Source organism: Neopsephotus bourkii, unplaced genomic scaffold, assembly GCF_033783945.1.
Source record: "Neopsephotus bourkii isolate Nb327-2 ecotype Australia unplaced genomic scaffold, CSIRO-AGI_Nbou_v1 NB_1542, whole genome shotgun sequence".
NCBI lineage: Eukaryota > Metazoa > Chordata > Aves > Psittaciformes > Psittacidae > Neopsephotus > Neopsephotus bourkii.
In genome coordinates, this window is record NW_026902018.1 from 5,926,136 (window position 1) to 5,952,803 (window position 26,668).

Genomic DNA, 26,668 nt, shown 5'->3' on the forward strand with positions numbered 1-26,668 from the left:
ACATGAAAAGAGAAGAGGACAAGGAGATAAAAAATGGGAATTAGGGGGTTGAATGAGCAGAGAGAAAGTGGCGCTTCTGACATGGGGTAAGGCTTACTTAATAGCAGGACAAGAAAAAAGTTTAAGAGGAGGGAAGGCTGTACAGGACCAGCTCTGAGGATGAACAGGGGCTGTAGTTAGAGATAATTGATATCAACAGAATTGAGGAGAGTTTTGATGGGTTTTGATAGGGAAAGGCTTTTCTTCATTTCTTGTTCAGTGTCTCAAATAAACTTTAAAGACCAGGGCAGAGAGAGGCACTGATAGAGATTAATTGCTGCCTCCTGCAGAAGTGCTGATCACCCTTCCTATCAAAACTACTAGGAGTATCAGGCACTCAGCACTACTGTGAAAGAAGTCTTAAATCCTCTTTGCTCCTAATCTGTTGATCTTCTAAGGACAAGACTAAGTAAATTGGTGAGACGAGGGACCATGGACAGGTTACACTCAGAGACAGCAATACATATGACCTGTGCTGAAATGAAATGCAAGCCTGGGAGGTAAAAGCCCCCATAAAACTCCTTCCCCTTTGCAAAAGTACACTCCAAGTTAGCTTTAACACTTAAGTAGCATGGTTCCTGAATGCTACCTTTAAAGGTTAAAGCATTTAAACTGTAGGAACAGCCAGGGGCAAAAAGAGGCCCATTTCAATTTGATATGTTGAGGTCCTTCAAAAAGCCAGACTGGGGGGTCTCTGAGCTGTTTGTGCTTTCCTTCCCTCCTGAACCTGAGATGGCTCTGAGGCCCAGGCTGGCTGTGTTTCACCATCCTTCTTCCTTTCTGCCTCTATGTTGTAGTAAATGAGCAACGTGCAGAGGACTCAGGCAGGGTGGGAGTATTCTCCATCCCTGACATGCATGCTGCACAGGGCTGCTTTGCAGGAAGGAACTGACAGTAAATCAGGAAAGACTGGTGCATGAAGAGAAGAGCTGCACTTCTTCCAAGGGTTTAAAGTGTCTTGGGGACAAACAGCATCCCTCTGCCACCATGAGCACTGCCAGAGACGAGTGGGACTGGCACCAAGCAGTGTCACTGTCTTCTCCAGGGGGAACTCATCTGCCTTTGATGGTAGATCACAGGGCACCTGCCTTCCCTGGAGGGGCCGGGATGTGTCCCAGCGCACTGCGATGGACCACAGGTTTTTCCCATTTCCCAGCCTTTACCTTGTCTCTGTTCCCCGAGGCAGGCACACATCCAATTCTGTTTTACACAGCATCTAGCAGAGTCCCTGCTCCTGCTCAGTCTGAAGGTGTTACTGCAATACAAACAGCAGCACTGTCCTGGTGTACAACAAATGGTTAGCTTGCAGAGATATAAAAACACCCTGTGGACTTTACCCCACACTGTAATCAAAAGAGTACTCCTCAGTTTACTCTAGCCTAAGTCTTTCTGCAAGCTGCTGCCTTTTACTGTATTATCTGGTATGATAGCAATAATATTAACAGCAGGAACCTTCCTTGCAAAGAACCAATTGCAGCTATAGCACAGCTCCCATTATGCTCCTTGCCTGCACTGCTATCTCTCTGTACAAGAAAACACTTCCAGGTTTACTCCAGTGGTTGCAGTTAATGGAGATCTCCATCCATTTATCCTGCTTCAGCATAAACAGTCCTATCTATAGGTGGTGCCTGCTGTCAGCTCCCACCCTTTAAAATGATGCTGGAACTTCCTTGTACTCAGAGATGTGAGGGAAGGTCTCCAACACTTTCTAAGTGAGAGCAAGGCTGAAGGTGACTACTGCAGAACAGAAGTGTAAAATCTTTCTGGGACCCTTGCCACAGAGACGTTTTCTGCAGTTGTGCTTCTGTTTTATAAAGAGATCTCTTTAAAAACCTTTACAGGTATATGGAGGGATTTGCAAGTGATCGTTTAAGGGATAAGGAAAGCCCAACTACTTGATAAAGTTCTTTTACCTTTAGTAAAAGAATGTTAATACTGGAAAGCTGCCATGTGCTCTCACAGGGCTGTCCTTACAAAGAGATGTCTTAGAATAGCTGCTTTTCAGGAACAAAGAATAGCTGTGTCTGACCAGGAAAGCTTTTTGAGGGTCCATTCCAAGGCTTGCTTTTTTTCCACAAAAGCAGCTAAAGCTCTGAGAGCCTTTCCCTGTTACCATGATAGACCTCACTCCTGATGCTGCACTTGTGCATAGCTACATGGGCAGGCTTCAGTCCTTTATGGGGTAGGTACCTTGGGAGGTGAGAAGTCTTAATAATGCTTATTACTGAGTACTTAATAAGGTACTTTCTGGAGTAAACAGAGTGGTGGTGGTGCAAACATTACCTGCACCAGGCAAAGCCTGTAAACTGCGTGTATACCTCAGGAAACTTCTTGTCCGAGTACTTGGAAGAGACCACTCAGAATGCTACCATATGATTTTCATCATATTCTTTATCAGATATCCAGTATCTCTGCTCTTCACTCTGTGCAGCCTGGGACTGTGGCTTTTCCAGGGAACTCTGAATTCCACAAGTTTCTGCCTCCACGTTATTAAGTTCCTTTGTGATGTTTCTCAATAGCATCATTTGGAACAAGATCATACTTTCTTTGTCAGTCTTTATCTGATTTATTAAATAGTTCTAAATCATCACAAATTCTGATATATAGCATTGAACTATCTCTCCAAATAAATCCTGCAAAGGTCTGTAATAGACTTTTTATCAGATGTATTAAGGCATAGGAGCAGCATGCAAGGATGATTTTAAAACCTTGGCATGGAGGAGGTTTATTGCCAATGATTGATATGCAAAATCTTCTGTTATAAATCCTGAACTCCCTGAGGAAGGACTAAGTGGATGTGTCCAGGATTTCTTGATAGCTGATGCAAGGAGAAAGCTCTAAAAGTTAGTTCCAAAACTTTAGTGTGTGAAGAGTGTGGTGGAAAGCACCTGAGTTGGTTCAGTCAGAGAAAAATGTCTGATGCCTGAATATAAATCAGTTCCTCCTAAAAAATAAAAACAAATCAAAAAAACCCACAAAAATCAACCCCCCGTCCATTAGATTGTGGGGTTTTGAGAATAAAATCATTTCTGCCTTCCTGTGGTTTTATTATTAAAAAAAACCCTAAAAACAAACAAACCAACCCCTCCTAAGCCCATGAAAAGGGAATAATCCTGCTAAGGGAAGCCTGGAGTCTTATTCTGACCTCACTTTACAGCAGTATGTGAATATGAAGTTCAGTAGAAGCTGATGAATTTACACCCTTTAGTGTCCTCTTGCAGAGTATGCAGGTATTGAATCAGAGCCCCAGTGGCATGAGCCATGTAGGGGGGAAGCTGCATCAAGCTGCTTTAGAGGAAATCACACTTTTCAGATAAATACCAGTCAGCTGCAAACATTTTTCTCTCCAGGATGTGTGTGTGTTTCTAATGTTTAGAGTAAAAATGTGGTGCTAGGAATTGGGAATATAGTTTTCATGTATTTGATTACTTCAGCTTTAAAGCAGCATGATAATATTAGTGGTAGCCTTTAGCATGAACTTCATTTGGTAACTTCCAGGCTTCAAAAACTAATGAAGAGTAAAACTGGGGGGAAAAAAGTCTTCTGACAAGCTGGTCTTCAGCACCTTTTTAATGGATAACAGATTTGCCGTCATCACATATCACTTGAAATAGATCATGACAAGACACACAAGCTAATATAATGCATTGCCTACAAAAGGCTACAATATATTAGTGAATTTCTCTCTAAATTGATAGAGGATGAACCAGTTCCAGTTCCAGAAGCTCTTGAATAGTTTCTTCCAGGCAACTTAAGACCAGAGTCTCTCAGCGCTGATACCCAATGGAATCAGACAGCATCAAATACTTTGCTACAGAAGTTGCAAACTGGTCTCTCTGCTTCTGAGAAATTTGGAAAGCAAAGCATGGGAAGAGTTTATGACTTTCAGCAAGTTTTCAGGACCCAGGCAGGCAATAAGGAGTGTCAGGATTTTACTGTATTGAGCTCTGTTCCCAGAGGTACAGCTGATGTGGTGCACCAAGTCCAGCTCATTTTCATTTCTAGTAGTCAGATGTGAATCCTGGGTGGGTGTTTCTCAGGTCTTTCAACTGACTGACTGCTGGATGCTTGCTGCTTACATAGGTTTGGCTGGCAGGGGAACGCTTTAGAAAGTGTAAAGCATCAGAAGTTCCCTCCCATACAGGGAAAGCAGGGGGATGAAAGAGATGTAAACCTACTTCAACCCAAATGCCTTGTGTTATTAAAAGACCAGTGATGCAAAATACTTTTTTTTTAAATGAAGAAATTAAAAGTTTGATCACCAGAGCAGCATCAGCTGATGTGAATGCACACTGCCCTGCAGCAGGCACAACTATAATCAGCCAATGTCAAGACTCCCTCTTCTGCTGTGTTTCTTCCCTAGCTGTAAATGGCAGCTCTAGAAATATCTCTTGTCCTGATTTTGTCTTTTCAGCCAAGAAAATCTAGTGTACACTTAAAGCATTTTAAAAAGTACTCTTCAAACTTCTCCAGGCAGGTCAATGAACAGTTGAAACTGGATTGACACAGGAACAGGAATCATCTGTTGACTTTTTTTACCCCTTCTCCACTTCTATAAGCAATGATTTATTTTCTTTCTTCCTCTTTTGATTAGCTGTATAATGCACTCAGATTATAAAGTGAACTCAGTTTTGTCTCATATTACCTGTAGGGTCTCTTTAGCCTTGGTACCATCAGACCCCCTCTCTGAATCTTCGTTTGTATATGGATATCTGATATATCAACTGATTGTCCCTTTTTCCTTTCCCATCTCTTCTGAAAGGCATCGAAGCTATTGCTGTTGATATTTAAATATGGCAATTTCTCCCATTATCACTAATAGCATAATGGCACCATGAAGAACCTTCCTGCCGTGCGTTTTTATGTGATGTAATGCAAACAAGGTGGAATTCAACAAAAACATCTGAAAATTCTTTCAAATAAGAACAAGCAAAACTTCTGGACCAAGCACATGTTGGTTTTCAGGGACTAAGCTCTGAATGAAATATTTCCAGGCATTTCAGTCAGGACAGATTTGACATGGCAGAAGGTACCATAGTGTTTCTGTGCATATGACCATAAAATAAGCTCTAGCTCACAGAAAGTATGTGCCTGCATGCCACTGCAGACCGCTATGTCACAAAACTAGTTTTGTTTTACCATTCTGATAGGGTGTGGTGAGAATAGTTTCCCTAGGGCTTATATACATTTCTCCAGATATAGGCTGAAGTGAGATTTAGTGTCTCCTGCTTCTGTGTGTCGCACAAAGCAATGCTAAGCTCCCTTGGGCTTCCTCTGCTCTCTGGGATGTAGCATGAGGTTCTTGCATGCACATTGCTCTGGTTTTGTTTTCTTGGCACCCATAGCTGCAACCCTTTTTTTTTTTTTTTTTTGCTTCTTCTGGAGACTTGTCCTCTTCATAAAAAGAAAAGAATTGGGAACATTGTTACTTTTTAAAAACTAATTTGTTTTAAACCCAGGATAACAAATTCTGGCAGGTTTTTAGTCCTTGGTATCCCACGGGAACTGGCACTGCTTTGCAAACATCCTCAGATTTTGAGGATCTTGTTCCACCAAATAAGACCTGGCTTTTTCTAATGTTTTTCTTTGATTGGCTTCCCTGTTGTCTCATTCCATGTGGTCTCACTCGAACCTTGCTGTAACTATGATAATTTCTTTTTGTATTCATCTTATCCTCACAGCCATGCTTATTTTTCCTATTTAAACCAGGCAAAAATATTCTTGGTGTTACAGTGCTGACAGACCCAAAAAGGCCAGAAAATGCTTCTCCAGAGGTATGGCTTGTATGTACAAGTGAAGTTACACATAGCATGCACTTTGCTGGATTGGGGCTTTTCCTTGGTGAAGTTTTGCAGTGTGTTAAAGCAATTCTATGGCTGCAGCAGTGGGATGCTGAGCTGTCAGGCTTTCCTCATTTTGTGGTCTCCCAAAATGGGATATGATTAGGAATCATCTTAGAAACTACAGTGCTTTGCTGTACAAGACCAGGGAACACTGATTTCCACTGGTATCCTTGATGAATTTTAGTTTTGCAGGATTTTGTTCTTGCTGGTAGAAAAACCCAGCCCCAAGCCCCTAATATGTGGCTGCTGCAGAGGCACTTAGGTGGCTCTTGTCTAGGCTCTGCTCAGTGCTGGCAGGCAGTGCCAGGCAGGGGTGCTGTGTTGGTGCTTGAGGAGGCAACATGTACTTCTGCAGGAAAAATTACTGCCCAGCACCTTCCAGGCTTCATTTCCGTCTCTATATGTCCTCGGGAAAGGAAAAGCACTGCCAAACAGGACAGTGAAAGGTGGCAACGAGCTCATCTTCCTTTGCATGGGTGTGAAAGCAGGTGGTAGGCTTGAATCTGTGCTTTCTCAAAAGCAATAGTTTTGTCTACGCATCCCCAGGCAAGGAGCTCACTGGGGAGATCCCTGTTCTTACTTGGTTAATGAAGCATTAACATGTAAGTGTTACCTTGCACTGAAATTAGAAGGGTCCCTTTCCATCACTTTCTTTGCTTTAGCTTTTGGAATGGGTGAGGATTTGTTTTCCTCTCCTGAGTAGTCACACTGTTATGATGGAGAAGCTGCAGGGCCCAATTACCCACCCTGGGATATTGTTTGTGGAGCAATTAGAACTGACAGAGTGTGATTAAACCCAAGAAGTTATCACTTTTTCTTAAGGCAGAGGGGTGACTATTTACAAATGAATATGCACCAAATATACAATGGGAATCATTTCCTCACCCACTATGTAATATCCTCGACTTCATTACTGGCTGAACCTACATAGCTGTATAGTTTTTTGCGCATGAATTAACACTTGTATCTAATAGCAGTAAACTCACAAATGGACTATTACTTTTTATAGCCCTTTAGCAGAGTCAGCCTAATGGAGCAAAACTGTTAACAAATTAAGATACATTTGACAGGGCTTCAAGCAGGAATCATAACCCAGGAGTCACCAATTGGGACAAAAATACAAATTCTCTGTAGAACCAGCCTGTATCTCACCTGTTGCGTGATGGCAAGAGCTAAATCACAAAATGAAAGAGTTAAGGCAATACTTTTCTGTTCTTGGTGAGATTTTTAGAGCAGCGAAGTGACTTCCTTAAATGTTTGTAAAGAGACTTTTACATTCTGTAGTGCTACAGTATATAAAATAATAACAATAGTCATAGTAAAAACAAGTTATATCTACTAAAAATAACTGAAAATAGTAATAACTTACTAAAATAAGCATTTACTAAAAATAAGTCATATTTGTCTACTTATTGCACTGTGCATATTTTAGTCACTGTATGTTTATCAGGCTACAGGAACATCTGATCTGTTGGGGTTTTGCCTTTCCACAACTTGACACTACATTTGGTAAACCAGAGATATGACATGTGTCTTGAATCCCCAGTATAAGCTGTATCCTACTAGGAGGATTTTCTCCAGTGCATTTTTATTATTGGAGCTTGTTGTCTGTATGCAGCATCACATCACACACCTACATATGCTCCTATTGAAGAGTTTGGCCTGTGTCACCAGCACCCTGATTGCTATGCTGATCAGTAAGCCCAAACTTAGTGACATTCAGGTTGTTTTCATGCTTCATTCTCTATCTTGAATCTTCACTCCCCCCACTTGAATCTTGGCTCCTTCCTAGGCTTGCTAAAACGTTGTGATATTCTGCTAAGAACATCCAGTGTTACAATTCCAGCATAATTATATTTCCCCATAGGTGTAAAATGTGTCTGCATCAACAGCTTAGTAAAATTATGTAATAAAAATTATGACCCCACGATTCTGCTATTAATATAACAATTCAGAGCCAAGAAAACTCCATGATCCTTCTTATGCATCTGCTGTAACATGGTACAAGAGCAGAACACCTTAAGCCAGTTTAATCCCTTCTTTTCACCCCCTAGCAATATACATTGGCCCAAGAGAGTAACATGAATTGAAAGTTTAATTTATTAATATGCAATAGTGATAATGTCAAAAGAACAATATATAAAACCCACACAGAACAGGATTACACAGTACATAGGGGAAAGCCTAGAGCTAATATTTAATATAGCAAACCACAGCCAAAAATAACTTCTCATCCAAGGAGCAAAAGAGGGAGAATTCTGCAGGTGCTGGAGCAGAGGAGCTGTGGAAGCAGCCTCTGCCTTCACGAGGCAGTTGAACTCAACCACTCGTCCTGTGGCTGATCCTCCTCTTTGCTGGGAGCCCACAGAGATCATGGTGCTTGCCATGAGTGCCAGCTGTTGGGGCCGTGACGGAAGTTCCCAGCTATGGCTTTGTCTACCTGAAAGTCTCTTGTTGCTCCAATTTAATGGTGCACGCAAGAATCAGAGCAGCAGACACAAGTGGCACATGTGGAGAGCAAGCCACATAGAGTACACAGCAAACTGCAGCAAGTGGGTAGCCTCACAGCTCAGAGAATTTCAGTAAGCGAAGCATGAAACCAACTGTTCACTTCAGCTAAATTGTTCACATAAGCTTGGATGACTAAACTTTCACCAGTAGCCAAAGTATCTGCAGCCTTAGCAGGGGTACGGACACATTAACATTTCACTAGCTGTGCCATAAATGAGCAATTTGCCCTATAGTCTTAAATCAGTAACACTCATGTGAGTGGAAAATGTTTCAGCCTCCAAGGGACTGGCAGGTTTCAAACACTTTCTAGAGTTTGCTTTCCTGCCCCTTCCTTAAAACGAACAGGGGAGGAAAGAACAAATGTAAAGGAATAAAACTCAGTACTTTCCTAGCATTACTGAGCGCTCGATGTACAGATGCTACCAGGAGAGCAGGACTTGCTCTTAGAGGGCAAGCTGAGAGGGATGAGAATGGGGTTAGATGCCAGTTTTCTGCCCTGATATGCATTTCTTGAGTGATGGGCTGAGGTCCAAGCTGCTTAGTAGCCAGCCTGCTGCTCAGCACTGGCACATCCCTGCACACACACCCCGAAGAAACTGCAACAGCAAGTAAGTATGTGGTCAAAATACCTACTTGTCTCTGTTGATGGAAGAATCTGAGTCTGGCAGCAGGACTGTTAGCTGTTGTAGATTCATCCCCCGTCTGATTACTCTTCCAGCCTTCCCCAGCTCTGATTTATTTGCTATCCTTCCCTTTGCTGGAGTTGATTCCTCCCCTTGTGGCATAGTCTGAATTAGGAGAGCCAGGCCAGTCTAGTTTGCTTTACTGCTTTAACTAACTCATCTCCCCTTGCATGCCACACAAAATGCTCAGCTCTCAAATAACAGTAATCTCTAAAAGTCAGGAGGAGGCTGTGAAGATGAGAAACAAGGGCAAACCAGGAGACATACCTCTTAGTTGAAATGCTGGCAGCTGGAAGAGGATGTATGCCCACAGCCTGGCTCTGCTGCATGCTGTGAGTCTGAGTCCACAAGCAAATGGAAAAAGAGGGGAAGAAAAGCAGTTGGGATTACCCTTCCAAGCTCCTTCTTCCCTGAAAGGGGCAGATAGAAGAGGAAGCTCATCATTGCAGTTCTTGTACAACTTAGCAGCCATCTCAAACCTTTTTTCACTGGCATTTCTCAAATGCCAGAGCCTCAGTGGTTTAACGCAGATCACAGCTGGCCTGTGCTGAGGTTTCACATCATGCTGCCTGCTCTTACACGTGGGGCTCCCATGATATTTTTGATACTCCTTTCAAAAGCTTTCCTTCTAGCTAGTTGGCTAAATGAATATATCTGTGGTCATCCAAAATGGGTGACTAACTGCAGGCTGGGTCCCTGGCTGAGTGAGGGAGGTGAGTTTTCTTCCCTCTGAGAGGAGAGGGGTCAGGAAGAGCCATGTCTCTGCCTGGCCTTTGTGGTGGTGTTCTGCTTTCCTCCTGTGGTTGCCACTGCTCTGCAATTTCCTGTATTGTGGTAGTTTGTTTTTAGTTTTATTTTGATACCTGTTAAATGGGTGATTGTAGCTTGCTCTACTCAAAGCTTGTGTGTTGTGTGCAAGAGTTATATTAGCAACAGTCTCTGCATCAGTCTGCCACTTATCCAAGGAAAAAATCAAGGCTGCAAGAAGGTTTGCCCAAGGCTTTGCATATAAGGTGTGGGGCAAGTCCCAACGTGGCTGTGAGCCAAAACAGGACCAAGTCTCCTTGAAAAGGCAACTGTGAACATTGTGCTCATGATAATACAGTTCAGAGCAGGGTGAGGGGTCAGGCAGTAGGGGTATGCCCAACATCAGAACTTCATGGAGTGAAAGTCAACAGGTTCTTTGGCTTCTTTGGCCCAGCACCCTCTATGCCTTTCTATGCTGGGTGAAGCAGTTGCTGGACTGAAGATGAAGTAACGGCACCTGCTCCATGGCCTCGTTGACAAGTGGAACATGGGGCTGGAGACAGACAAGTGAGTCTCAGTGGTAAAGTGATTTTTACATCAGTGGCTCCCCAGCCGGTTTCTGCTCTGCCATTAGGTAAAGAAGAAAAAGTAATCTGTTTTGCACAATTTCAGTGGTTTTATATGTCTCCTTGTATTGCACCAGTCAGATGTGGGGGTATGAAAGATGGGGTGAAAAAGAAAAGTGTGAGACAGAAAATGAAGTAAAGTGCTGCCCTGCTCAGTACGAATGATTCTGCCCTGGGCTGAAGAGGGCAGAAGGAGGGAATGAGAGACAAGTGTTCAAGCAGCAGTTGAAAGGCAAACCTGAAAAAGAGCTGAGGGGAACTAGGAGGGAGTGATTCTGGAGTAAAGGAAAAAAGATTAAGATCTGACCTAGATATGAAGATCACTCCCATCCTGCCCCCCACTTGCTAGGTCAGGAGAGGCAATGAGGCGAATAAGACATCCCAAGGATTGCTGTGAAATTCCTCCTAGGTTCTGAGCCTGTGTAAGGAGGGTCAGCAGGAAACACAAGGTAGCTGTGTTGCACCACATGTGAGATGGTTGATGTCAAGTGTGGAGGAAATGATCTTGTTCACTGTGTGCCCCCGTTCCTTAACTCCTCACAGCACCAGGTGAAAGGCAAGAGGTGGAGGATGGTGTATGTGGAGCAATGGGTGAGCATTATGTCAGCCTGCAAGTGAGATATGTTACTCAATGCTCAGCTTAACAGCAGCATCTCAGCTCCTACCATGTGCAGAATCTGACCTCCTCAGTTCTTTTTATATGCGTTTCCCCTGCCCTGTGAAGGGTCAGCTTCTTGCTGTTGTCCATTTCAAAATAAGGGTGTGTAGCTCCTCTGAACAATGGAATCTAAGGACAAGCTGCCAGTAGGTGATGAGCTTAAAAATATCAAGAGATATGATGAGAAACAGCAGAAGAATAGAGCCAGGAGTAATAAACTGAGGTTGATAAAGGCATAGTCACCTGAAAAGTCTCCTGGGAGGTCTGCTATGCCGAGGCATGGCCTCCTGGGATAAATGTGAGCCTTCCTATGAAACCATTCATAAATTATGTGAACTGTTTGCTTTTAAAAGCTTTGTAGCAGATAGAGCCATCCATATCAAGTCACCTGTTAACTCTTGCTATTTCCAGCCTCTTTTCTTTGCCTGTTGCCAGTACTCTGATTACAAGGCTTTCTTACACTGATGAGTTATCCAGTCTTATCTGTGCCAGCAAGGCTTGCTCTATATGGAGCTTCTTCACAAGAAATTCAACAAAAGTATTTCTTGCTCACAATTCAAGCTATTTTACATTGGTGTACTATGCTTGTATCCAGGACTTATGAAGTACATTTCTGAAGTGCTCAAAGTAAATGTTGAATTCTAATTTAATTCTTAAATTGATGGGGAATTCAACGTATTTGAATTTGGGTTCAAGTTATTCTGCACTAGGCTTGGACCTCTGATTGTAACTGAATCCAGACCTTTGTGTTTAAATCCTCCAGTGTGAACTATGAAGGAAGAACACACACATGGACTCTGATGATAAAACCTTTGGGTACTTACATGAGATGTATGTAAGTGATGCTAGGGTTCTTTTTTGTGGAATATTTGACATTTGTTTTTTACTGGTCTTTAGAGACTGACAGTGAACACAAAAACCCCCATGTGTAACATGAAAATGAATCTTTTATCTGCTGGCTTTCCTAAACATGGCACACAATGCTTTTTTCCACTTCACAAGTTGAGAAAACATCTATTTGATCCATTTAAGTGATGAATGCCCAGAAAATAAAGCCTTTTTCCTGGAATGATGACCTTGGGCAAATTAGAGCAGCTAGGTAAGAAATCCAGCAAGTATTTATCAAAGGCTTCTAAGACAGTGCAAACTCTAGTGAGTTCAAAAGCAAGAGACTCTTAGTCTTCATACAACTGACAGGGTCATAACGTTTCAAGAATGCCAGGAATCCGTGTGGCTGTTCCATTAAACACCCCTGATTAGTGAACGTGCTGATAAACTTCAAGAGTCAGAGGTCAACATTGTGGAGCCGAAGGTACCCCAGGTATCTGAAAATGTCTCCAGAATTCAGCTCCTCTTGCCCAGTTAACCCCTTCCATCATTCCACCCATGGAGACTCAAAAATGTGTCTTGGACACATTATTTTCCACACAATTCTGCAGAGATATTGGGTTATTCAGAAAGCTATGGAAAAATTACCTCAGGCACCTCCCATGGAAATGTTCTCAGCAGTAAGTGTTCTTTGATTTCAGCTTGAGCTCATAGTAAATATATGTGTAAAATGCAGCGTTGCTACTGCCTCATCCATCCTCCCTCCCCTCCCCTTCAGGTGATACAGCGATGGCAGCAGGCTGTGTGTTAAAATACCTCCAGAGCTATCACCTTTGCAGTTTCAAAACTCTCAGGACCAGTCACACCGCCCTATCACCAGGCAAAGCTCTCTGCTCTGTTGAGGTTTTGTTGCATGAGCTCCAGCTTCACTCCTGCCAAGTGCCTGCAGCAGGCAATTGGGAAATCCATGGCAGTATGGGCTGTGTGCCTGACTGTCGCTTTTGCAGGGCACTGGTTTCACTGCAGCTCAATCAGGAGGGCCCCAGGAAGGATGAATTGTCCCAGCAGCTCCCCAGGGTGCTATCCTGGCAAGCCCACCCCAATGCAGTATGAACATCGCTTCTGTCCCAGTCTCTCAGGCATCACTGCAGGGCTCAGAGCTTAACCGGCCCTGCAATATATGGCTTTTCATTCCACACTCTGATCATGAGCTGCTGGAGGTATTGAGGATTCATGTTTGCTGAGGGCCACAGTGTGACCCCATCAGTTTCCTTGAAAATCAATAGGAAAAATGTTGGAGAATGCAAAGGAAGCAGGAACAGTCAAAGTAAAGACAAGCAATGTCCTGTAATGGCTGTAATGATTCTGAAACATGCAAGGTCACAGATAATCAGGGACCTAATTCTCCTTTGAAAGAATCTGTCAAGTTACTTCCCTACTTCAAAACCAGCAGCTGATTGACGTTATTTATGGGCTAACAAACTCATAGAAGGTCGTCTGAATGGAGGTTGTACAGCCTTTACAATCCAGGTGGATTTACCTAGCCACAGCTGTAGAGGAAAACCCAGGTAAAGAGGTTTTCATTGTTGTAGTAAAATAGCCCCAGTAGGATGTGTTTCACAAAGGTGCCAACGCTTCCGCGAGTGAGAGATACAATGCAGTAATCCTGTTAATCAAACCTGCAGCAGTTTATGCTAGAGAGAGCTCCCCATTTGGGAGTTTTACTGTGCTGCAGTTGCTCACAAGCGTTGTGAAGTAGGCAGAAAAGACACAGGAATAATGGACCCACCCTGGGACCAGGCAGAAACATGCAGAGAGCCCAGCGGAAGGTGGGGAGACTGAGCAGGCACCAGTGTGAGCTTTACAGAAGGAACCAAAATCTGGGGACTCCTTCTCAGTATATATTGCAGTTAACACTTCAGGAGGAGGATGCTGAGCTCTGCAGGCTGCATCTGGTAGTATTCTGAAGCCACTCTGTACCAATGTAGAGTACATTGTGCTGCTTAGAGCTGCAAAGCAAGACAGTCAGTAGCTAATGCTAAATGTCAGACTCCTTCTCTCTACCACATTTCTACCCTACTCGTTTTGGTTTTCCTTCTAATTGTAAAAAGAAAAGGAAGTGCTGGTATCATGTAGGAGAGAGGTAACAGGTTTTGTAAAAAGTAATTGGGTCAGTTGGGTAGAAGGGCTCTTTACCCTGGACTCTGTATGTGCCTGGAGCTGGCGGTGAGGGAGCTATGGCAAGGATCCAGACCCAAAGCAACTTCCAAACAGTAGGATGCAAGGCAAATTTGGACTTCAGCACAAACGTGGCTGTTAACTCAAAATGTATAATGCAAAATTAACTCACAGCTCAAAGGCCAGGGCCACAACCAGTGAAAGAGCAACCCCACCCCTCACAATGTTTGGGACTAGGCTAGGTGGCAGAGGCAGCCAGCAGAAGAGAGAGGCTATATGAGCCTCTCATACAGGTATAATTACAACACTGTCATTGTGAACTGCATTGAGAGAGGTTTCTGATAGTGAGGGATCTTCGTTTGTTGGTGTGTTTGGCTGGTGTGTGGTCTGTTTGGTTGGTTTTTCCTTATTTTCCAATGCTTGCTCTTGATTTTTTTCACAGCTGCTTCAGCCTCAGTAAGGTCCTAGACTTGAGGGGAGATGAGTGGCTCTTCCCAAAGAAACAGCAGTGTAGCTACAGTTGTTTGGATCATTTTAGCTTCAGAGGTGTGTGATAAAGAGAGAGGCCATGAGAAAATGTGGTTGCAATAAGAAAGATAGAACATACAAAAACACAACAAAACTTCCAGGGTCCTGAATTCTGCCCCATACTGGATGGAGGGAGATATGAAACTTGGGTCAGGCAGAGATGAGTTTTTGGCTGGTTCCACATGGGTTCAGCTGGCAGAGTGCTATCAGCACTGAGGAGTCAACTCAATTTAAAGCAGAAACTCAAAGTTCCAACCGCAATAAAAACTGTAGTTCAAAAACTAATGAGATTTCTGCAAAGTGACAGCCAAGAATTTACCCTACCCCGAATTTATACAACTCAGACATTTAGAAAGCAGAGAATTGAATAATAGGTATACAGTAACATTACAAGGCTGTCTAAACCTCCCTGTGTGGGTATGAATTACAAATCATGTATTTCATCACCTCCAGGTATTATTTTTTGCACTGGGCTTGTTTATGGCACGTGATTTTGTTATCTAGATTTGTCTCATTCGAACAAGACCTTAAGAACTGCAAATACAATTGATACCCAGTACAGGCACGGCATGGCCAGTGCACATCTCAGTCCATTCTGCTAGACAAGTGCTGGGTTTCTGACAGGTCATATTGAGTGTCTCCATGTTGCAGTTATAGCTGGGACTACAGTGGTATATGGGTGGGAGGACATGGAGCAGATATGAGCAGCTCTACATGATCTAGCAGTCATTAGCCTCATCTCAGTGCTAGCCCTGCCTGAGCCAGTGTAAGGGAGGGTGGGCAGCATTAGCTGGTCTGTAGGGTAGGACATGAGGAGCTCTGTAGTGCAGGGCAGAACAAAGCCAGTTTTCTCAGGTGAAGCTTGCCCACAGCTGGGAAACGCTGTACATGAGTTTGGGAGCTAGCTCAGCTCTTGGGCAATCTGCACATCAATGTCCCTGTGCCAGAGGCTTCCCTGATACCTGACATGAAGGCAGCATTGCTTCCCCTGGGGGAAGAAACTCTCCCCAGTAGTGAAGCGTGCTGAGTCTGCTGATGGCAGGTGATCTCAGGGCATGTCTGTACCAAAGTGGTCAGATTGCAGCTTATGCAGATCTTTCTACTCAGATAGGCTACTATGTGGGCTGCACTGCCCACGTCTCAGCTACTTGCAATTTGCAGGTAACCCCAAGAAAGCAGCTGAGATCTGTGCCTCCTCCAGCCATGCTCAATGCCCTGCAGTGCAATTACATACACATGGGGACATGAGTTTCAAACTGTCCTCACCATGCTGCCTTTGGGTTTCTTTCTGCCTTCTTTTTTCTCCTACTGCGGACTGCATTTGGAGAGGCACTGTGTTATCCGACCTGGATTATGAATTATTGTCAATACCAAAACTGGAAAACTGGGCTGGATTATACAGACGTTGGTGCAAAATCAAACCTGAACAAAAGCATATGTTTGGTTTCATTCATTCCATCTGAGACGGATCTGTGAATCAATTCCCATTCACACAGATGATACATTGGATGTGTAAGGGAATGAAGCTTGGATGTTTGCTAGCACAGACCTTTGGTTATCTGTGAACTTTAGCATTTTCCTTGGAACTAAAGGCTAATACTTATGGGGAAAACAGAGTCAAGATGCAGTGATACATCGTGTGTTGTGTGTGTCCCAGAAACTCATAATATCCTGTTTCAGCAGCATTCACCCTCTTCTCTCTTCTATTATTAACAGATTTCCTTTTTTTAATTTCTTATAAGCATAACTTTCACTCCAGCACAAAACACTTCAAGTGCTGTTGTTGCTCTGTATGTGGTAGGCTCTGCCTCCTCCTTCCCAGCACTGAAGTGTCTGGAGCCCAGATTTGTAGTCAAGATTTCAGGCACATTTTTGTGGCCTCATAGTTCTTATTTAGCTTTAGTAGAAAAAAAAAGAAGAAAAACTATTTTAATAATTTAACCTGCATTTGCATAATTTCTAATGTCTGTGGCATCCTTCCAGGTGTGTTTCAGCGTGCCCGACTCTCCTGTCAATACTTATTAATTTCATGGCAATCTTTTCAAGTGTGTTTGGAAACAAACAGGGAGAAGTTACTCTAAGGTCAAGAATGAGCCCAGGGAAGTGAAACAGGAATGATCATGCTTCCTACAATAGTTTGTATTTCTATAACTTTTTCTATCTTGCTCTTAAAATGGGCTTTACACATCCAGATCTGTAAAACTTTCTTGAAGAGGGAAGTTGCTACTTGAGTCCTGGAGGTGAGAGGAGGCATCAAGGTGTTAGTTACGAAACTAAATCATTAAGTCAGCAGTAGAACAAGGAGGTCCAAGGCTCTAACACCTGCACAAGCTCTTCTGGTGGTGAAGCAAGATGTGGATGTCTCATTTAAAGTGAGGGTTTTAGCTACTTAAATAGCCATCCCCTGGGATAACCTGGGTTTTGAAAAACTTGGGGTTCTACGTGCAGCAGGACCAGAGAGGCTGAAGTGTCCTCTGCGTGTGGAGTGCTTACCCAGAGATGTAGCTTGATTTGAGATGCTTACCAAGTCAGTGTAACCCTAATCCTAGCTAGTGATTTAAACCTAGAAACAAACTTGATTTTCTCTGAGAAAACCATAGGAGAGGCTGCTTGTTTTGGGCTGCTATTGTCCTGCTACTTTCATACAGCTGGAGAGCTGGGTTTATGGCCATCAGCTCTTCAGAAGAAAAGGGAAGGAACACCAGCCGGAGCTGAAAAAAGGCAAGGACGGGGGTGTCAGTGGTGGGGACGCAGCCTGCCCCGGCGCTGTGGGTACCACCCGGCAGAGCTCTCCCGGTGGGAGTGAAGATCTTGCCCAGCCGCAGGGTTAACATAACAGCTGGCACGGCCCGTTTTGGAGCCCTTCCGGTACGGTGAGAAGCGCTCCTGAAGCCAGGGCGCCCGAAGCTGCCGTAGCAGTAACGCAGGGGAGCGCTGTGTGCGGGGCGGCCGCGGAGGGCTCCGGTCCCGCAGCGCTGCGTCCTGCCCCGCGGCTCTGGGAGCGGGTCCCGCTGCGGCAGCGCCCCCTGGCGGTACGCGCTGGCTGCGGGCACCCCCGCGGCTCGAAGCCTCCGTTATGCACCGCTGGGATGGGCGCTGGCGTCCCGCCGGCAGCGCCGGGACTGAGGGTTACAAACGGGGTGAGGCTCTGCACCCTGCGAAAGGCTTCTCAAAACGGTGTAAAGCCACTGTCGTGCCAGCGTGCTCCGTGGTGAGGCCAAGCAGAGCTGGTGTACGCAGAGTGTCCGGTGAGAAGGGAGTCCTTTGGGTTGGGCAAATCTTTGTGTGGCCCAGCAAACCAGACACATGTTGTGTCTGTGCCAACGCAGCGGTACACAGGGGCTCGAAGTGTCCAGAGTCCCGCAGCTGCGGGTTGGAGAGACCCAGCTGTGTTTCCACAGGTAAGTACACATCTGAATTTGCACGTTGCATTGGGCATTCAATAAGAAAGGTTGGGTTTCATAGAGGGCTTTTGCTAGAGGAAATTGAAAAATATGTATCTGACATATCTGAAGACGAGGTTTTAACTTGCATCCTGATTGTTCCAGATGTTCCCCAGATGTCAAAGGGAACTAGGCACTGATACAGCAGAACACATTTGTTTTAGTATGTTCTAACTTCAATATTGCCTGGGTTTGTTTTGATTTTTCTTTGACTAGTAACTTGGTATCTATTTGTTTGCTAATCTAATTGAAGGTGAATTAGTGTCTTTTTATTCCAGACAGTGGGAGGTTGATACACATCCTCATCCTGGCTGCTTTCCAGGCTCTTACCTTTGGGTTTATATGGCACTGAGTGGCTCTTGGAAAAGGGCTATAAACATTGGCTGTGACTGGTGCATGCCCCAGGGGTAAGGAGAGCTGAGCTCCTCCACCTGGGCTTTATAAAGCTCATCAACTTGGGGCTTCCCAGTGTAGCACTTGCCTTGACAGAAACGTTTTGGGACACCTGGAGGAGCTGGAGGCTGCAGCAGAGGTTGGAGCTGCTGCGGTCCTGACAAAACCTCCTTGGCAGGGCCCAGTGCCCTGGAGCAGCAGCTGGGGCAGCCCTTGCCCCCTCCTGGGAAATGTGGGCCAGGAAGAGCAGTGCTGCTGCCTGGGCCTTCCCTCCCTCTCTCCTTTCCCTTTCTGCCCAAGTAAGAACCCATCATTCCTCTAAAATGTAATGTGCAAAAAAAAAGAAAAAAGCATTTTTTCCAAGAATCGTTACAAAATCAATGTTATTTCTGTTGCCTCATCTAGGTACAGGGGAACTGGGTGCTCCTAATGCTCGCAGAACAAATTTCTTTGCAGTGAAGTAGATGCTGTTAGTGGCAGAGACTATTTGTGCTGGTTTTAGCCTATGGAAACTAGAACCGTAATCATGGACTGTGCACAGATGCATTGGCTACAGCCGCTTGAATAAAGCAGATATGATTCATGTGCATGGACCCTTTTAGAGAAGCTTGCCATCCATTTTGTGTGCATCTTTGCGGATAAATTCAAAGTGAGGGGAGGAATCCATGCACAGCCAGTGCGATGGGAGGCAGCGGGTGTGAAACAGGCCTGGTGCTGCCGGTGGCAGAGCGCTGTGCATGGGCTTTGGGAAGGGAGCGGTGGCGGTGCGCCTTCCTGGTGGTCCTGCTTTCGGTTCCACATCTCCCCTCCCATCCTGCTGCGAGCTTCGGCTCTCTTGAAGTCCCCGGGACAAACCGGACAGCACGAAGGACTCATCCCCGCCGCTCCTCCGGGCCGCCAGGGAGCGCCGAGCAAGAGGCTGCAGGGGGTGTGTGTGTGAGCCGCGCCTTCCGGGTCCGTGACCCGGCAGTGCAAGCAGGCCATGGCTGCCTGCTGAGGTACGGAGCGGGCCGGGGCCGGAGCGTGGCTGCTCCTGGCTTCCCCTCAGCGCGCCCCGCGGCTCTTTCGGCCCGCAGCGTGCACCGGCACGGGACAGCGCGGGCGGGGGGCTCACCTCAGGCTGAAGCGGTTCCGCCGCTCTACCCGGTGGGCTTCTTGGGAGAGGGGGGGTCCGAGCTGCGGAGCCCCGAGGGGAGGGCGAAGTCTGTCATTGCTTCCGCGTTAGCTTCCCTGGGAGTGTGTTTGCGGTAAACCTGTGCCGTGCTCTCTCTTCAGGCGGGAGACCGGCTGTCGGTAGTGAGCTGCGCGCCGCGGTCTGCACTAACCCCTCCCCGCCCCGTTAAGTGCCGCGGCGCTTTGTGTCTGAGCTGAAAATGAAGACTGTTCTGATGGTGGCGGAGAAGCCTTCTCTGGCGCAGTCCATCGCCAAGATCCTCTCGAGAGGTAGGAAGGAAAGCCTGCGGGGTCAGGCCTTGTGCCAGTGGCAGAGTGGAGCGCACAGTCCCGCTGAGGAGATGCCTCTTGGCTGCCTGCAGGCAGGCTGCATAGCCGAAGGTTACCAGATTTTGCTGTAGGTGAAGTGAGGTTGAGAAACACCTGGTCAGGTAGTTGGTACCTGGGAGGGACAGGGTGCAGTTTGGGAAAGAGCTCAGTTGCCCTTCATGTGCTGTTCACGTGCTGATGCCTGTGCAGTTCAAGAATAAAGGAGGCTGGGTTTGGTATTTTATGTAACTGTAGCATGTGTTAGTGCATAAGGTTTATAGAAAACACCAATCAAGCTGCAAGTTGCTGTTCAGAGATTTTTGAAGTTATAGTAAAGATTTGATAAATAGTTTTACAAAATTTTGTAAAAAGTAGGATGAGTTGCTTAGAACTGTACTGATATAGAAAACTCGGTGTATTTCTGTAAAGATTTCCTGGTGGTAAGGGAAGGGTGGAGGAGATAATGAAGGGTTTAAAATGAAAATGACGTATGCTTTCTGAAGTAATAATTAACTAAAGTAAAAATTTGATCAATGAGTAGAATTTTGTGATCAGGAAGATCCCAGCTCTGAGGCCTAAGGAAAGGGGGAGATGTAACTTTTTATGAAGTAACTTATGTCTATAGTTTTATTTTTTTAATCGTGTTGATACTTGTTATTTTCACAGGAAACATGTCCTCTCGCAAGGGACTGAATGGTGCATGCTCTGTGCATGAGTACACTGGATCATTTATAGGACAGAGTGCCCATTTCAAGATGACATCTGTATGTGGTCACGTCATGACTCTGGATTTCATAGGTATTTGTTCGTAAGACCTGTTAAGTGATATGGTTGTAGAGCTGTCAGGAACTTGTAATAGGAAAATACTGATTGAGAAAATGATTCAGGAAGAATTTTCAGTAAAGTAGAAAGATGAGGAGGATGAAAAAAAAAACAGGGAGAAAAGGAGAATGAGAAGAATGTGGTCAGCAGACCTTGATTTTTGTTTCTAGTTTTCTGGCTGACTTCTTGGTCATGCCACATGTCTTTTCTGTGTCTGAATTATGCCCCTGGAACATGAGGGGAGATGAGGCTCAATTTGCTTACCTGGGTAAATGTTGTAGTACTTCAGATGCAAGATGATTAAAGAATGCAGAATCTAAAAGGATATTGTTTGAAGCATTGTAGTATATTACTACAAAATGGAGATCTGGTAAGGATTATATACAAAGAATCCTGTCACTAACTTGCTTTGAAGTGTTGGCTGGTCGTGTGACTACTCTGTTTCCTCTAATAAGAATTATCTCACAAGTTTTATGAGGACTGAATTTAAGTTATTTGCACATTGCTTTGAAGAGGTATGGTTCTGTCTAATTGCTAAGCGGTATTACTAAGGGTTGCTTCAGAGAAATGGAAATGAACAAATGCATTGATATGAGAAAGCGACACAGATGCTTTATGGCTGAGACATAATGGGCTATTAAAGTAGTGAACAGTAAAACAGACTGCAATGTGCACATCATGCATGCACTGTGGAGATAAGGAAAAATAGCTCCCTTCTGTTAGCCTGATCATGTCATTGTACAAAAGAAGGTGTTTTAATAGATCATTTCTGAAAGGCATGTAATATTCCTTCTTCCCCCCCCTTTGTATGTCACATTTTAAAATTATAGCTCCAGTTCAATAGAAATCTAAGGGAGTAGTTGGCAGAAAATAGAGCAAGAGGTGTTAGGGTAGAGAAATTTCCAATACAATTTTTGAAAGCCAGGTGTTTTGCAAGCAAGTATTTGTTATTCGTTTGTTTGTTGTGTTGTTGGTTTTTAATATATATTTATAGCTCTGCTTCAAATACTTTTGCTTTTCAGGAAAATATAACAGCTGGGACAAAGTGGATCCGGCAGAACTTTTTAGCAAAGCTCCCACAGAAAAGAAAGAAGCTAATCCCAAACTGACCATGGTGAAATTTTTACAGGTATTCTTTCTTAGCAGTAGTGTTTGACAGTAATCTTGTCTTGGCATTTTTTTTTCTTTATTTGATCTGGAGCATATTTCATAGAATCACAGAATCAAATAGGTTGGAGAAGGCCTTTATGATCATCAAGTCCAAAGCTTTACCCCAGGACTATCCAGTCCACCACTAAACCATGTCACTAAAACGGCTTTATCTACATGTTTTTTGAACACTTCCAGGGACAGTGATTACACCATTGCCCTGGGCAGCCTGTTCCAATGCCTGATCACCCTCTCAGTGAATAAGTTTTTCCTGATATCCAATATAAACCTCCCCTGGCGCAGCTTGAGGCCATTATCTCTTGTCCTAAAAGGTTACATCTTGTACATTTTGTCTGTTAACCTCTTGTCTATCTTCAAGGATTCATTGTTCTTTTTCTTCCTCTAGATATAAAGAAATGACACCTATTTTTACCCTGTCAAGAAAAAGAAGGGAAATTCCTTTGTGGTTCTGGAAAGCAATAATAATTATTAGTAATTTTGAAATTATGAATTTGCCTTGCTTTCCAAAAACAGTTCTTACAAGTTAGCTAGCTTTATGTAAGAACCAGGATTGTAACCCTTTTCCAGCCCTGGGTCAGTTTGCTTTGTTCTAGAGTGAAAAATTGAGTCTGTCTTCACAACAGGTAGTTTTCTGTTGGAGGATAATGCCGTCTAACAGGAGAGACAGGTAATGCCTCCTCTAACAGGTAATGCCTCCTCTAAAGGAGAGAGTCCTCTGGCATTACCCTCCAATGTTTATTTAAAACATGTTTTAAAGAAACATTTTTTACATATCTTCCTCCTGCTGAGGCAGACAGGCTGTCTGAATGTAGTGTTTCTCATGCTGCAGGTTGTTGAATGTTGAATTTAGCAGGTTATTCACCTGCTTCCCGAAAGTGGGCAGTGTTTGGCAATATGCTGTACAATATACTAGATTTCTAGCATCAGAAAGAAATGAGTATGTTCCTACATACTGCCCTGAGGAAGCAGCTTTTCGTCATGGGCAGATCTGTTTATTGATTTTACTGGTTCTCACACTGCCTGACATCTTTGTTGAATTCAGTCTTGCCATTGCCTTCTGAGGTTTTTCAGCTGCTGATATCCTGCTTCTCAAATCACTGGATGCATGTTTTGCTTCTTAAGAGCAAGTGCAAGGCTTAGCTTGTAAATGCCTTTTATAAGTTTGTGTTGGTTCTTGTTCATTCTTCACATGCACCCCTCTGAGTGGAAAGTGGTAGCTTAGTTGCTTTTACAAAATAATATTCTTTCTGGAAGGCAAGTGTATGTGGTGTAAAACTAATTTCTGTCAGATAAATTTAGACTTTCTGGCATCTTTATGAACTAGGAAAGTGTTTCTCTTGTTTGTTTGTTTATAATGGTGTGGAAATTAAGGCACAGAAAGGGGAAGGAGCTGTGCCCAAAACTGCATGCACCAGCTGTGGCAGTTTCAGGAGAGTTCCAGTGCTGTAGAGTTACGCTGAATTTTTCAGGTCCTGCAGAAAGGCATCTCATAGGCAGACTTCTGATCCCATGAAGCACAGCTTGCTTCTCTCTTTAAGTACCTGCAGACTTGTCACTTCTGCTACATTCTTCCAATCCTTTTTGCACCAAGTAAATTATCTCTAGTACTTCTAAAGTATAAACAAAAAGTATACAATTAGTGAGGAGATAGGTCTGTCTTTGAGTTGCTGAAAGTTTGTGCTATTTTTTTTCTCACAGGTGGAGGGAAGAGGCTGTGATTGTATTGTCTTGTGGTTGGATTGTGATAAGGAAGGAGAAAACATCTGCTTTGAAGTAAGATTTCCATTTTTAAGGCTTATAATACCGTAATATATTTGTCTATCAGTATTGTTTTATGAATATACACTAAAAATCTAAATGGTAAGTTTTAAAGGCATGGAGGCCCTGGTGGAGAAACTCATGTGCTTTTAAATTCTTGAGATGTCAGTTAAAGAGTATAAATCAATTTCATAGATGTTGCTGATCTGAGATAAGGTTTCATAAATGTTAGAACATTCCAGTGCTTTGAGAATTGGTCTGTATTTCACAGCTGGGGTAGTTATTTTGCTGTCCTTATAAAACTTCATCTCCGTTATCTTTTGTTCATTAAGCAGTTAGACACTTTTGAGCACAGAGGGCACTTCTGACCATAGGTTTACTGCAGGAATTTGGACTCTGTACATGAAAGGTTTAGAAATAAAACTTTGGTGTGCAAAGATTTTTTATTAGCATCCTATTCCCAGAAGCCTAAGTTAAAAGTGTTAAAGAAGCACATCTGATCAAGTAATTGTTTGCAGTTCCTTAAATACCATTGTATCGTAGCTGGGCTCTGGCAGTACATAGGATAAACCCAGATAGAAACCGACACATAATCACCAAAAGGTGCTGCACCTGCACTGGTGAATGTTTTTGCAGTCAGCTAAGAATAGTGCTTCACTTCCAGCTGTTGCTATTTGATAAATAAATCCTTGAGTTTTGCTAATTCTTAATACACTTCTGATGGTATAGACAAATACTGCTCTTGCTTATCAGTTAGTGTGTTGGCACCACATCTTACTGAATTAAGAAAGTAGTTATGTATAAGCAAATATTTTGTGGAGTTTTTTTCTTTAGAGACAAAAACTGACTTAACCCCTTATCTTTCAAATACTCTTAAGTATTCTTCTGATCTTCATTAGGTTCTTGATGCTGTTCTTCCTGTTATGAACAAACCTCGTAGCAGCGAAAGGACGATTTATAGAGCTAAATTCAGTTCCATTACTGACACGGACATCTGCAATGCCATGAATCACTTGGGAGAACCCAATCGCAATGAAGCTCTTTCAGTGGATGCCCGCCAGGAGCTGGATCTTAGGATTGGCTGTGCATTTACAAGGTGATAGCATGGATCACAGACACTTTCATGACAGGTTCAGGAATACTGCTCTATCCACTGTTCTGGTTTAAGCACTGCCAGCAGCTAAACACCACCCAGTCACTCCCCCATTTTCACCCTGGTGGGATGGGGGAGAGAATCAGAAGGGTAAAAGTGAGAAAATTGGTGGGCTGAGATAAAGACAGTTTAATAGGTAAAGCAAAAGCTGCATGTGCAAGCAAAGCAAACCAAAGGATTGATTCCCCGCTTCCCATCTGCAGGCAGGTGTTCTGCCATCCCCAGAGAAGCAGAGCTCCATCGTGGTTACTTGGGAAGACAGAACACTGTAACTCCAGATGTCACTCTCCCTTCTTCCTTCTTCCTCCAGCTTTATATTGCTGAGCATGATGTCCCATGTCTTGAATATCCCTTGGGTCAGTACGCATCAGCTATCCTGTCTATGTCCCCTCTCAGCTCCTCGTGCACCCCCAGCCTGCTCACTGGTGAGGTGGGGTGAGGAGAAGAAAAGGCCTTGGCTGTGTGTCAGCAGTGCTCAGCAATGACTGAACCATTCCTGATTTATCAACACTGTTTTCAGCACAAATCCAAAACAGCCATGTACCAGCTACTATGAAGAAAATTAACACCAGCACTGCCAAACCCAGCACACCACTAAATATATCTTGGAACTAGAGTAGCTAATTGCCAACACCAAACTGGAAAATTTTATACACAGACAAATAAGTATTTCAGGGGAATGAGGCTATTAATGTTCTTGGGGTTTTTTTTTTTCCTGTCTTAGGTTTCAGACCAAATATTTTCAGGGGAAATATGGGAATTTAGACAGCTCCCTCATCTCCTTTGGGCCATGTCAGACCCCAACGCTTGGATTCTGTGTGGAAAGGCATGACAAAATCCAGTCATTTAAGCCTGAGACATACTGGGTCTTGCAAGCTAAAGTAAGTTTTACAGTACTTGTTTTTGTATGAGGAATATGTATTTTTACCAAAGAAATGCATTTATATTTTCATTTTGTTCATTCATAAATTTGTAGCTGCTGACAAGAATTCACAATGCCTACAGTTTACTCCTGTGTTCCCATTCAGTTCACATGTGTGTCACCACTCTCTTGAGAACAGATTCCAGGATGTCAGTTTTGCATTAAAGTTGTTATTGTCTGCTCCTTATAAGAATTCTTCAGTGCTAACCATCTTAAGCTTGGGTTCAGCCAACAAGGCTACTTAAAATGGTTTTCTTTTTTTCCCTGGGGTCCTTGGACCGACTGTGTTGTTAATTTGTATGCAGGAATTAATTAGGCTGCCAACAAACATTGGCATTGCTGAGTATGGGAATTTTAAAGCAAATAGAATGCTCATTGTGTTAATTGGCAGTTGATTCCTCTGAGTACTTTGGCAGCTTATAGCAGTTTTATAGCCTTGCTGCTGTCCAAGCTCTGAGAGCAAACCCAACATGGGTTTACTGCATGTGATCACAAGCATTTTTTTAAACAAGTAAGGGATGGATGGTAAAAAATAGCCTATTTTAGATTTTAAAATAAAAAAAGATGAAATCTGGTGTCTGCTGTCATCTTTTTTCTGATGCATCTTGTGCGTCATGCTAGGAAATATTTGGTGCCTGTTTTCAGGGAGTTTTGTACTCATGTGGGCTGCTTCATATTTATTTTTGTACATGGGGTTTAAAACACGATCTAGTTACAGTTTAATACAAATGACTGATTTTGCTAATTCAAAATTGTAAACTTTGACTTTCTGTCCATTTCAGCACTAACCCCAAGAATAGTATCTTGGTTAACTGCAGGAATAACTCTTTGTCTTTCTCAAAAACCCCTCTAAAAAAAGAAAGAGTACAAGTGCAGGTGTGAAG

General features: G+C 43.7%; 1 protein-coding gene across 3 annotated transcripts in view; it reads left to right on the forward strand.

Annotated features, from left to right (window-relative positions):
* Nucleotides 1–26,668, forward strand: part of TOP3B (DNA topoisomerase III beta) — a 297,002-nt gene that overhangs the window by 263,295 nt on the left and 7,039 nt on the right. For 2 of the 3 annotated variants that reach the window (XM_061370796.1, XM_061370797.1), the window contains 6 exons: nt 19,753–19,920; nt 20,626–20,757; nt 21,804–21,910; nt 23,650–23,724; nt 24,609–24,805; nt 25,587–25,743. In XM_061370796.1, coding sequence (XP_061226780.1) covers nt 19,851–19,920; nt 20,626–20,757; nt 21,804–21,910; nt 23,650–23,724; nt 24,609–24,805; nt 25,587–25,743 — 738 coding nt within the window. In that variant the 5' untranslated portion in view covers nt 19,753–19,850. Of the gene's footprint in view, nt 1–19,752; nt 19,921–20,625; nt 20,758–21,803; nt 21,911–23,649; nt 23,725–24,608; nt 24,840–25,586; nt 25,744–26,668 lie in introns of those variants that run through there. The other variant, XM_061370798.1, reaches the window with a different exon arrangement.